At 37.5% G+C, this 14,164-nt stretch overlaps 1 protein-coding gene across 1 annotated transcript in view; it reads right to left on the reverse strand.

The window, feature by feature from the left end:
- The window catches only part of kank1a (KN motif and ankyrin repeat domains 1a), a 48,221-nt gene that overhangs the window by 14,101 nt on the left and 19,956 nt on the right, over positions 1 to 14,164 (reverse strand). Inside the window, exon 2 of the mRNA XM_084414165.1 lies at positions 4,539 to 4,667. Coding sequence (XP_084270291.1) covers positions 4,539 to 4,575 — 37 coding nt within the window. The 5' untranslated portion in view covers positions 4,576 to 4,667. The remainder of the gene's footprint in view (positions 1 to 4,538; positions 4,668 to 14,164) is intronic.

Consider the following 14,164-nt stretch of genomic DNA (forward strand, 5'->3'; position numbering starts at 1 on the left):
CCACCTGTGTAAAATTAAAAACTAAATGTTAGTCCTCTCCTGTATCTAGTGCTGGCTAGGGTTACAAGTTATAGTCCTTGTCATTAGAAAAAATAAAATTGCCGGATGATGCAAGTTCTTTTGGGGGTGTGTTCACACTTGGCATCCATGGTTCGATTAAAACGAGCCCTGGTGCGTTTGCTCTGTTAGTGCGGTTCATTTGAATAAGTGTGAACGCTGTCATCCGAACCTTGGTGCACACTAAACAAGTGGACTGAGACCGCTGAAAAGATGGATCTTGGTCCGCTTCCAAACGAAATCTGGTGCGGTTCGAATGAAATATGAACGCAACATGGACCAAAGACATGTAAACAAACCAAAAACGGGACATGTTGTCAGAATATGCGGCCCTAAAAAGGACAGAATGCTCAAGCATACCTGTTTTTTCTCGTCATAGTCGCGATGTTGCCCATCACAGTTCGTTACAAGCATCAGAACCGCGTCTCTTTGCAGCAGATCTTCCAGACCAGGACTACATGTTTTTTTTGGTTCAGGACCAAAGGAACCAAGCAAAACAAACTACAAGTGTGAACACACCCTTAAATGTGATTGGCTAAAACCAAAAAGCAAGGATGTGGCAGTGACAGTTTCTGACAGGTGGACAAACAAACGTGACACACGATCATTTGGCATGTCTGTTGTCACACAGTTATTTCTGGACAAAATGAGCAGAAACAGCCCAATGTAAATGGGCTTTGTAAAAGGTATGGATCTGTCTAAACCGTTTAAAAGGGTAGAGAGGAAATGGTTTGGGGAATCCCATGGGAATATTTCTAAAATGTGTAATTGTTTTGTGTGTTCACTTGGAATTGCAGATGGACAAGATAGTTCTCTAAATTCTCACAAGACATCCACTTTTGACCAAATGTAACATTAGTGTCATGTAAACAACTTAAAATAGATGTCCACAGACAGCCCTGCTATTTTTCCTGCTTGATCTGTGCACTGCTTTTACAAAACACAAAAAAGTAAAAAAAAAAAAAGAGATGGACAGATGAATTAGTACAAGTGTGCCTCACAATCTTTGAGTTTAAAAGGGCATGGCTTATCTACTGTCTGTGCCTAACAAATGCTGTCTGATTAAAAGTCCAAAGAAAATGACATATCAAATAGCTGCTAAATATTTGAGCGATCAGCATTACGTTGTCACCAGAAACCGTGCCGCCTAGCAAAAGTAGAAACATTTTGACTAGACTCTAATCTAAAATATGTAGTTCTGGTTTGTTTTTGGCCTCTTTTATGTTCTGCCTATTACACTTAAGGTCTATTCCAGTACAACACTCCTGAGAGTATTCATTACCAATTACAAACCCCTGAGGACAATGTTTTCAGTCCTCATATTACACAATGAAATCTCGGTGGATCTCTCACACAGTTCACAATCACCTTGGGCACGAGATCAGCTGAATGTTAGCAATGATAATAGATGCCTATTTGAAAGTCTGACCTCAGATGCCCACATCTATGATGTGGGAGGAAAAACAAACTTCATAAATCAGCTTGTTTTGCTAACCACAAAACCTATATGGAAATTTGAGAGATCAGGATGTCAGGAATGCACCCAAGTTATCTTTCACAGTATATGTGCAACAGGAAAATACAGGTGGTAGACATACCATAAGGATGAAACTTTGTTTCAAAGTGTTTAAATTCATTTTTTGACTTTTATTTTTTTTGTCAGGTGGTAAAACCAAACATGTGTGTATAATTTTATGTATAAGTGAAATCTTAAAGTAACCCTTATAGAGTCTGCATTGCCTAACACATTATTTTGTGGTTGTGCGTTTTATTCATATTAATTTATAATTATTGAATTCTTGTGGCCAGGTATTTTAGTATCTTTAGCATCCAATTTTACTTTTAAAGACAGAAAAATAATCATGCAATATCAGAAAATGCAATCAATACAATAACTATTCATAATCTAGATTTCAGCCATTTGTTCACTTTGACCTATTGTTTGCTGGCTTTTTTATTAAGTATTTACATGGTTGCACCATCTGATGAATATCAGTTTAGCCACCAGACAACATTAATAATGACAGGGAATATGCTGAATACTGAATACTTTTTTGTGCAATTACATATATAAAAAATAAATAAAATACAAATACAAATACAAGTGTTTTAGTCAACAATTACTGCCTGGTGGACATGTTTTCCACAAAAACCTTTCGATGGAGTCCCTTTCAAAAACGATTAGTTAACTACATTAACACTAACTACAACAGAGCAGCAGCTTGAAACCTGAACAAATACAAATGCAAACTTCTTGAACATTTCTTTTTAAACCAAAGCACCAAAACACAATTGACATGAATATCAGTAATCAAGTATCTACAACACTTAATCCTTAATACTTAATGGCCATTCATTCAAGTCTACCTTTAAATGCCTATAGAGCACTGAATATAATACTGTTTTGTCACTTACTGGGACAGGAGTTTGAATGTAGCAGGCTAGCATTACTGGTCTGAGCATATCAGAGTCTTCTCAAACACACACACACACACACACACACAGAAGAGAAAACAGAGGCCCTTTTTCTCACTCTGGCCTGGTATTTCCTGACCCGGCCCATGGAAACCACGTCAGCCTTCCAGTTTAATTATCCCAGAAATCCACGTCATCTTCAAGACCATACTAACAAACACACAGAGCCATTAAACAACCAACAAGCAACAATGCTGGAACAGATACAGAAACTTCTCTAAGAATACTCCTGCCATAAAGGAACCGAGCAACCAAGAGAAACGGTGAACAGCTCCAGTATTAAATAATTTATATGCAGTACATCCCTATTGCTAATCCAACCAATATTAGCAGTAAATAAACCAAGAATATCTGAAGGAAAGGCTGTAAATTACATGCAGGGGATTGTTGCAGACAATAGGCTTCAAATTATTACAAATACTGAATCTGAATCTGAATCTTAGTCCTGTTACACTCATTACATAATATACTGCTTAAGTTTTCAGACGTGATGTGATTCAGTTGATATACAACCTTAAATACCACATGAAATGGCTCGAGGAGTACAATGTAAATATCTGATAATTTCGTCAACTTCCAACACAGATGGCCACAAAGCTAAGAGAAATTGACTAAAAGCCACAAAACGTCCATTTTGAGCTCATGTTTTCGACATTGTACCTAATGTCGAATTTATGTACTCAAATTATGCGCTGATACAAAATATTTAAGCAGTCACATCCGATCCTAGTCTATAAAAACGCTTCTAAATGTTCAATACATCAATCTACTTTGGAAGTTTCTACACTGGATAAAAGCTAGACTTTGCAGACACATAATAATACACAAAGAAACTGAAAATATGTTTAAAGGTTAATGAGGTACCAGATCGCTTAAATAAAGAAGACCATTGTAATTCAACAGTATTCAAGTACCCGTAATACTAGTGTCCTACAATTTAGCACGTCCATTAGCCCTTCAATCTTGACATGCTAATCAGCTAGAACTCTAGACTTTATAATGGCACAGCTTGGCAGCCTTGTTTAACACCAAGTGCTCTGGCCTTAGTTTGCTGTGGAGGAGCCATATGGAAAGAGTCCAAGACAACACAAAATCTCCTTTAGGCTATTACTGACCTGAATTTCATTGTATCAAAGGTGAGGGTTTACTGACACAGACAACCAAAATGCCAAAAGGAGATACAATATCATAAAGAAAGAAGCTATCTATTGACTGTGTTAGTTTAGTTAAGCTGATTTCCCTAATCTACAAGAAGAACATTCCTACTTGACATTTAAAGTACCATTAAAATGACCTTTTGTCAACACACGCTGGCTACATGGCAAAAAAGGAGCAAAACCCATTAATTCAATTTATTTCCATTGCATCACTCAATATAAAGGGACTGACAAAACAGTTCTTCTTATTACTCAAGTTGTTGCTCTTTCACTCTATTGTCAGAGGGAATGTGCAGTGGAATGCGTTGATGTTGTGGTTGAGTGTTTAGAGCCCGGCAAAACTGACACGCAATATTTCACAGAATGCAGTGAAAATCACACTCCTGTTTAAGAAACGCCAGACTGTGCAAACATAGCGGGCATGAATCTTCAAACAGTGCTCAAAAATCTGAAAAAATCTGTCTCAAAACTCACAAGCATATGTTCATATATCTGTTCAAATGCTCACCTGGGTCTTCACTTGGCAAAGTTAAAGCTGAAGTGTTTAAATTTTTTTATATCAAAATACTTTCTCCCTTTCCATCTTAGTTTTTTGAGCATCGCAAACAACCAGCCCAACAAAGAACCACTGGCTCAACCAATGGTGTGAGTCTGAGGTGGGACAGTTTAGGGGGAGTGTTTGGGGAAACCTGTTTGACAGCAAGTGTTATTTTTGCAATTCTATTTAGTGACTCAGGTGCAGAAATTACACACTTCAGTTTTAACTGAGAATAATTGTAGGCATAAACACTGATGATTCATTAGTGAACAGAACAGACAAACATGCTAATTAAAAGGGAGGGGTGTTACCTGAGGCATTGCCGTTAACGTGCATGGTTTGGGCCATGGTCGCAGACGCTCGTTTGAAATCCCACAGAGAGCCTGAATGCACTCATGCAAATGCCATGCATCAAATCAGCTTGCCATGCAACCTGCAAACTGGACAAAACAACAAAACACAAAATGTCAGACACAATTGCACAGCATGATTCACAACTACAAATACACATTTTATAAATATATAGAGTTTGAAATTAACAACCGCCAACCCGCCAAATGCGGGTAAAAATCAACTGTGGCGGGTAACTCTGTCAAATCACAAGCCAATTTGGTGTGTTACTTATTATGTTTACTCGCTTTGCTTGGGAAGTCTGTGTAAGCCAAATATGCGCAGATATAGTGCAAATACCTCGTGAGTCATCATGTTAAATTAAATACTGTGCACAGAATCTGTGCATATCTGGCTTACTTGAACACACACGTCACTACACAACAAATAACGACACGCTTGTTAATTTGCATACCGGAGATTAAAAAGGTTAACAGAAAATACATTGTTATTTTCCAACATCCTAAATTTTTTTTGATGTTGTTTGTACTGTATTGATCTGTCCACCTAAAACATGCATTTATATTTACATATACATACATACACATACATACACACACATACACACACATACATACATACATACAGTGGGTACGGAAAGTATTCCTTCCCCCCGGTAAATATGATAAAAAATGGCTGTAAAAAATAAATCTTTCATTCCAATTTTTTTTATCTTTCATTCAAAAAATTGGCAAAAATCTAACCTTTCATTGAAGTAAAAGAATTCAAATTGGGGGGGGGGGGGGGGGGGGGGGGGAATCACATTATGAAATAAATGTTTTCCTCCAAAACACGTTGGCCACAATTATTCATACCCCTAGAATGTTTTATGAATAAAATATCTCTGAAGTATATTCCCATTAATATTGACCTTTTTTTAGCACACCAGGGTGACTAGGAACATGAAACTGTCCAGTCATGACTTCTTGTTTCACAGGATTTTAAATATGAGGAAACACAAAGGCCAAATTCCCTTAATCATCCATCACAATGTGTAAAACCAAATAATACAGTTCTGATTTGCAGCAAAAGGTTGTGGAGCTTCACAAAATAGAAAGTGGCTGTAAGAAAATAGCTAAATAATTGAAAATACCCATTTTGACCATCAGGGCAATAATTAAGAAGTTATAATCAAGTAAAAATGTTACAAATCTGCCAGGAAGAGGACGTGTGTCTATATTATCTTAATGCACGGTGAGGAGGAAAGTTTGAGTGGCCAAAGACTCTTCAAGGATCAAAGATGGAGAATTGCAGAGATTAGTTGAGTCTTGGGGTCAGAAAGCCTATAAAAAACAATATCAAACAACCCCTACATCCCCACATGTTGTTTGGGAGGGTTTCAAGAAAAATGCTCCTCGCTCATCCAAAAACAAACTCCAGCATATTCAGTGGTCAGACACGACTGGAACTTCAAACGGCACAGGGTTCTGTGGTCAGATGAAACTTAAAAAAAATAGCTTTTTGGCAGCAAACACACTAGATGGGTTTGGTGAACACAAGGATAAAGAGTACCCCATGTGTACAATTTAATATACCACTGGATCTTTAATGTTGTGGGCATATTTTTCTGCTGGAGGTCCTGGACTTCTTATTCAGATACATGGCATCGTGGATTCTATCAAATATCAACGGATAAAAAAAAATCCAAACCGGGCGGCTTCTGCTAGAAATCTTATAATGGGCCGTGGTTGGATCTTCCATCAGGACAACGATCCAAACCAAACATCAAAATCAACACAAAAATGTGTTTCGGAGCACAAAAAGCATCTGCCATGAGCGTCCCAGTTCCCTGACCTGATGAGTGGAGTGAACTGAAGAGAAGAAGCACCAACATGGATCTGGGAATCTGAAGGATCTGGAGAGATTCTGTATGGAGGAATGGTCTCTGATCTCTTGTCAGGTATTCTCCAAACTCATCAGGCATTATAGGAGAAGACTCAGAGCTGTTATCTTGGCAAAAGAAGATTGCAAAAAGGTATTTACTAAAAGGGTATGAATAATTGTGGCCAACGTGTTTTGGAGAAAAACATTTATTTCATAATGTGATTTCCTCCCCCAATTTGAATTCTATATATATATATATATATATATATATATGTGACGTAGTTAATCTGGTTCAGTTATTTTTCTTTTTTGGGCTAGTAGAAGTTTCTGAATGGCCGGTAACTTAATTTAGTAGCCAAATTGGCCTGTGAGTGAAAAAGTTCATTTCAAACCCTGTACATATAAACAATCCAAAAGTCAATGTGATGTTCACAAAACAAATCATGGACTCAGATCTGATATAGGTGAGGCCTAAGTGACGCACCTCAGTGTTGCAATTGTGTGCTTGTCTGCAAGACCTTGTGGGCAGTTTAACCAAAACATGAGCTTTTATTGAGGTCATTTAATATTTAACAACAAATAGAACTCTAACCTTCAAATGGTGGGCATATAGAAAGGTGCACTTTTGAAGGGTGCATATTAGTACTCTAAGGTATATATTACCTAAAGTGTATTTATTAGTACCTCTTTTGTACATATTGGTACCCTTGAAAGAGTACCACTGACAGCTTTTGTAACATTTTTTTCTGAGAGTCATTTTTTTTATACATCAGCTAAAAATGTCATCATTTTGAGAAAGATACAATTTTGTCATCATCAAAGCTATCATATTAGAAACAGACTGACAGCCTAACAGCATAGTCATGTACTTCTTCACCTTGTAAGAGATTTGAAATGAAACTGCACTGCATTCCAAATTAGCACTGGAACTGGAATGAACTAAAGACGGAGCAACTTGACCAATCAGAAATGTTGGGCAACCAACGTAAGCAAAGCACTGGAGCAAAGACGGAGCAAAGACAAAGACGACCGAGCAAAGACGGAGCAACTTGACCAGTCAGAAATGTTGGGCAACCAGCTCACCGTCTGTAACTGTCTCAAACTGTTCTGGTGCCATATCAAAAACTTGTTTTTGTGTGATGGAGAAGCTGTTTATCTTTACATGTTGGGAGCATCAGTAATAATCAAAAACTAAGATTCAGTATTGCTGGATTCAGCATTCAGTATGACCTTAAAGCGTTTAGGCAGCAGATCTGGATTGTTTAAGCAAAGCAAAGACGGAGCAGCAAATATCCATGTGTGCAGCAGATACAGTGGTGGGTCTCATAAACCCCTGGTGGAAGAACGGCAGGAAGGGGAACCAGTGGGAGGTCTGCCATGTTCTCTGAAGAACACAGACTTGGGAAGCTAGTAAAAACAATGATTGGACCAGTCCTGAGTATTACGAAACACAGGACGTGTTAAGGAATTTCCTCTATTTCGCACAAAAAAACACAAACACACATACTACAACAATAGCATGTCTCAGTTTTTGCAGAAACATACAGCACAGCCAAAGCTCACAGCCAAACTGAGGAATCCACTTAGAAATGTTGTGCAATGTCTTTTTCAACAGTCACCAGGACAAAAAGAGTATCAATATTTCTTTTTTATATGAATAGAAGACAAAAGACAGATTTTCCTTTTCACCATTAACACAGCAAAAGAGTTAGTCAATAAATCACTTCAGTCTGTAAACAATGAGGCATATTCAACACTGTGTAGACTGAGTGATTATCTTTCTTAAAGCTAAACAACTGTCTCAACAAAGACGCAAAAATGTACCAAGTTAATTGTATGAAAATATGCATTTGTGGCTGAAAGTCAACTCTGAGCCTGTCAAAACATGCTAAAATGCTGCCATTAAAATTAATGAATGGCTAACATTAAAATATTATATTTAAACGCAGAATGCTTGATTATTTAAAAAAAAAAAATCACTACCTCTACAGACAAATACTTCAAGGGTCAGTTCAGATTCAGTCCAAAATGTGTATTTACACACATTAGATATATTCCTGTTCATGCTGCGAAGGTGCATGCACGCAGATGTGACATTAGACTAAAAAGCGCACCTACCTTGTTCAGTCATTCTTAAACTCCTTCAACATCTAGTCACAGGGAAGTTACTACGGCCTTGCAGTCACCTATAAGCCAAAGCATCTATGCAACGTGGAGTGTATATTACAGCTAAGATTAGCCAACTTTCTCAGATGTCACAGGTCCTATAAGAGGAAAGGATGCATCCATCCGTGTTGAACAGATCAGTGACCAGACCACTAACAAGAGACCCTCTGTGTAAAGGAAAAGATGTCCCATCAAACACTCTTACAATGTTAAGTCCTCTATTGGCACAATGTCATGCTGTTTTAGCAAACAGGGTCAGCCCGTTACAGATTGACGTGTAACTGCAGGTAGATCCTTCTTACTGATACCGAAAAGAAACAGAAAGGCGTGTTTCATCATTTTGTACTCATTCAGTGTCACTCCCTGTTCTGAACAGCCTGTTAGCAAAGTCTGTACTTTAATATTAGAATATGAGTGAATCTTTTCAAAAACGAAAATTAAAGGATAAATGCACAGACAGCACCTCTGGACATGTGATATGGCCTGTCTGAATCCGACGCCATTGAAATTATAACAGTCTACTGTTAAATGGCAAGGAAAGATGTTCTCATAAACTTGTTCCAGGTATGTCAGTGGAATCTTGCCATTAACTCTATAAAAGAAAGAAAATACAAGCTCAAAATGACTCCTGAAAAACACATCATTGATAAATTAAGATATCTGTAATCACTTAAAGCCTTAAAAGGTAGCCTAGATACTGATAGGTAGATGAGGGAAAAAATTAACCACAATATAATGGCCACCTTTAAATTCCTTTTATAAATGTGTCCCTAGGAAGGGGGCTACACTATGGAAGCTTGTTTCCACACAGAATAAAAAAGGTTATCGCAATTCTGACTTTATATCTCAGAATTGCGAGATATAAAGTTAAAACGTTAACTCGCAATTGTGAGATAAAAAGTCGCAATTATCTTGTAAAAGGTTTTATTCTGTGGGAGAAACAAGCTTCCATAGTCTTGTTGCAGTCTGTATTTTGTGCTAGAAAGTTTCACGAACAGAGATGATGGGGAAAGTGACACAGGAAATACAGGAATTACACAAGAGAATGTGGCATGCTAGTGGGAGGTATAGCACATCTCCAGAGGTGAGGGCAGGGTAGCATGACGAGGCAGTCATCTGACACAACACTATAGCCAGAGGCAGCATTTAAACATGGAGAGCAGGTCCGTACGAGGCTCTGAATTCAAACACACACACACACAAACAAACACGCTCCACTGCTGGAGACAGATCTAAAATGGGAGTGGTAAGGTGTACTGCTTTAGAAAAATGCAAACACACCTACTTTCCTTGTCGCTTCTCATTAATTTAAACGCTCTTTTCACCACACCTTCCACAGAATTGGAAGTGTGGTTAAGGCATACATGAATTGTGGCCAGTTTACCATTCAAAATTAAAAGTTATTCATTGAACATTTCCCTCAATCCTGAAAAAAGTATCATCATTTTCTTCTTTTTTTTTTTTTATGTAAAAAATATATTAAAGGAGAACTCCGGTCAATTTTAACATTGAGTGCTGTCAATACAGAGAACAACGACAAAAATCGGTGTTGCCTACACCGAGTTATTCTATTTTTAAAATTTGCACCCTGTTGACTTCAATGGGGCAAGTTTTAAACCTGCTTTTAGCCTCTTAACATCCTTGATGTGTCATTACAAGTGCACAGAAAATGTGAGTGATTCCTTCTGAGTGAACACGAGTGAATCTGACTGCAGTAGATGTGAAAGATATGTATAAAAATTATGTTATTTAAGCCAGCGCAAATACCTGTGTTTACATCCTGTTTTCGGTTGAAGTCCAAAGTAGTCGATTGCCGAGTTCACGCGCGTGATCATAGCAACTAAACCTATGCGCGTGAACTCGGCAATCGGATGTAACAGGATGTAAACACAGGTATTTGCGCTGGCTTAAATAACATCATTTTTATACATATCTTTCACATCTACTGCAGTCAGATTCACTCGTGTTCACAACACCGATTTTTGTTGTTGTTCTCTGTATTGACAGCACTCCAAATGTACCAAAAAATTAGCTCAATGTTAAAATTGACCGGAGTTCTCCTTTAAGCAGCACAACTGTTTTCAATAATATATTTCTTGAGCAGCAAATCAGCATATTAGAATGCTTTCTGAAGAATCTGCACAAAACTGCAGGAACGGCTGCTGAAAAAGATATTTTAAATTGCAATGATATTTAACATATAGTATGTTTTTTACGGTATTTTGATCAAATAAATGCATCTTTGGTGAGAAAAACAGACTTCTTTAAAAATAAATCAAATAAATCAATAAAAATTATGTGACAGTAGAGCTGCACGATGAATGAATGATTCAATGACTCGCTCATAAAGAAACTTGTTTCATTACTGGATGAATTAGCGTTTGTCCATGACTGAATTATTTAATGACAAATACACTTACTGGCGTAACAATGTAATTGATACAATCTTTATTTTGAAGCATCAAATTTCAAAAGGTGATTTACTCCATCACTACCGTAGACAGTGTTTATGTCCGAACTAAAACATTTGATCCCAGAATTAATCTGAATGATTGTAAGAGAAATAATGAAACTGTGTGGTTGAAAAGACTGTTTGTGAAGCCGTTTCAAACCTAAACATGACAACTGCTCTCTCTGGATCAGCGGCAGCGCAAACGTAGATCTGAACGTTCCGCTGTGATCATAGGCTACTTGTCAAAGATTTAATAGACACCGCCGAATCTTTGACATTTAGAAATAAGATCGCGTGGGTGTTTGAATCCAGATCACAATCTTTTAACGATTATTTGTGCAGCTCTAAATATGTAGTATTTAGTATCAGTTTCTCATACAAATCTATCATATTCATAGTCTTGAAATACAGCACAGCAGTTATATGGGCTACTTGCATTTGTCCATTTTGGAGTATGAAAGGATGGGGGTCACCTGATTTTTTTTTTTTTTTTAATATCTCCTTTTATTTTTTCCACAAAACGCAAGTGATACGGGGCGAAATGAGATTTTTAATTTCCTTTAACACCATCCAAAAAGCTTTTCAAACTAACCACTCTAAACCCGAGACCACCTATAGAGCCTCATGCGGTTCTCCCAAAAATTCAGATAATGGGTTAAAGTAACATGATCTTTACATCCTCAGGGGAAGAGGAGCACATGGTCGTTTCGGATATTGCTGTTGTAGTTTGAGGTGGAGCTGCAGGTGTGTCCATTGATAATTTTCAGCAAGGGTCTCCAGGCATTAACAATGTGACAACCTGAAGTCAGAAAATCGAGAGGGCAAGATCACATGCTCAAGTGAAACGATCATTTTACGACCAAACAAGCGAGCAAAAGACAAGTTAAACTTCATAATACCACTTCCCTTTGAAACTACTTGCCAGTAACACACTCACACGTACAAACTCCCTTTTTGATCTTTCACACCAGTGTTTAAGAGAGTGGGGGGAAAAACAGCCTAATGAACACTCATAAACACCATTTTCCCCTTCCCATCAGCCACAGTCATTATGAAGACAAGAGTTGGGGGGAAAAGGGGGGTTTTCCAGCAGCAACTTGACCATGAAAGCAGGCAGCTGAATTTCATTATAGCGTTGAGCTTTGAATAAGCCAGAACTAAAGAACTTCAGAAAAGAGAGGGGCTGAACACACCTGTGCATTCGTGTTAGCTTCTGGCAGGGGGGCCAAAGGTCTGACCCGGGCTCAAATGCCCCCAACCATTACTTACAACAACCATGCTGATCCCCCTTCTTTCAAATCCAACTTCAAAGCTTATAATTATCTTGACAAGCAGGGGTTCTGAAACTGCATATCACTTTTATTCTGTCTGGTTTTTCAGCCTAAGCAATGTGAAACCTAAAGAAATCATCTTTACATGCAAATTAGACAAACACTGAAACCCTGGCTGCAGTGTATTAAAGAGTGCCACATTGGTTTATTAAATAAATAAGTACAATAATCCAGCCACATTGTCATTACCCGGTTCATCTGAATCAAAAGTGTCCAGGATATTCCAAGAACTCGACATCGACTTGCTGGAAAAGTCAAAGTCAAACCTCAACCTGTGAGTGCAAACTCCTGCAAGCGGCCGATGCTCTAGACAGCCAGTTCTAAACTGAAGATCAGACTGAACGGTCCCAAACCTGATCTAGGTCAGCTAAATATAAAGAAACCTGAAGAGAAAGGGACTCGATCATAACCACAGACCCGTTCGCATGAGCTGTAGACCCTATTTTTATCATTATCACCCTCTTGTCTGGTCTGTTCGCCTTAAACGGCATCCTGTGATACAGCTGTAGATTCACTAAGTAATGGCAAAGTGTTTGCTTATCAGTAACATCACTCGAAGCTATAGCCTCTTCTTGTTTTCATACTCCCTGAAACATAAAAACTGTATGTGCAATATATATTTGGAATATGTGGAATAAGCAAATACATTGATACTTTTGGAATCAATAAACAACTTGAAAGCTTAAAGGATGACAACAAAAAGTATATGAAATGAACACCATTTAGAACAAATTAGTCTGATTCCATTGTAAGACCATATGAAAAGTCCATGTGTGCCTTTCCAAACCAGCTTATCTAGTGTTGTCAAAGGTTAAAGAGGTTTTTGACCTTCGTACGTCATGCTGACAGAGAAATTGGGGTTAATAGATTGTTGTGGAATGCCTTAATAATGAAAGATTATAGATAAACTACTGTTCAAAAGTTTGTGGTCTGTAAGATTTTTTTTTTATGTTTTGAAAGAAGTGTCTTATGCTCACCAAGGCTGCATCTATTTTATTAAATATACAGCATAAAATGTAAGTACATTTTTATTTTATGTAATTTATTTCTGTGATGGGAAAGCTGAATTTTTGGTAGCCAGTCTTCAGGGTCACATGATCCTTTAGAAATCATTATAATATGCTGATTTGGTGTTCAAGAAACATTTCTTATGATTATTAATGTTGAAAACATTTGAATGGAAAGTTTAAAAGAACAACATTTATTTGAAATAAGAGGCTTTTGGACATGGGACATGTCTTTGTTGTCACTTTTGACCAATTTGATTAAAAAATAAAATAAAAAAACCTTCATACTTTTGAACAGTAGTGTATATATAGCAAGACTCATTCTTACATTTGAAATTGTTGAGCTAATAGCCGAAAACATTACACCACGTCTGTTCAACTGAAGAGTCTAAAGTCAAGAGGACTTGCAGTAATGAGTTTTCAAAGAGCTGCTTTTGAAGAAGAGCTGAGAGCTTTCCTTTATAATCTAAAACTATTTCCTGATAACAGAAAGGGTTGCATGCGCTATATAAACACGAAGAATATTTTGCAAGGACAGCAAAGTTCTGCCAAAGGTAAAGAGCTGACCAAATGAAGTAAAATACCACACAAAAATAAAAACTTTACAATATATTTGATCAAAATAATGGTTAGGTAGGGGGGCGCACAAACACACACACACACACACACACACAGAAGACAAAAGGGGAAAAAACAAGCCCTAAATTCGAACACTGAAAATGTATTAGCATTTAAAGAGTTTAAAAAATTCCAGATCAAGCTAACAG

Source organism: Rutilus rutilus (genome assembly GCF_951802725.1).
Source record: "Rutilus rutilus genome assembly, chromosome: 7".
Taxonomy (NCBI): Eukaryota; Metazoa; Chordata; class Actinopteri; order Cypriniformes; family Leuciscidae; genus Rutilus; species Rutilus rutilus.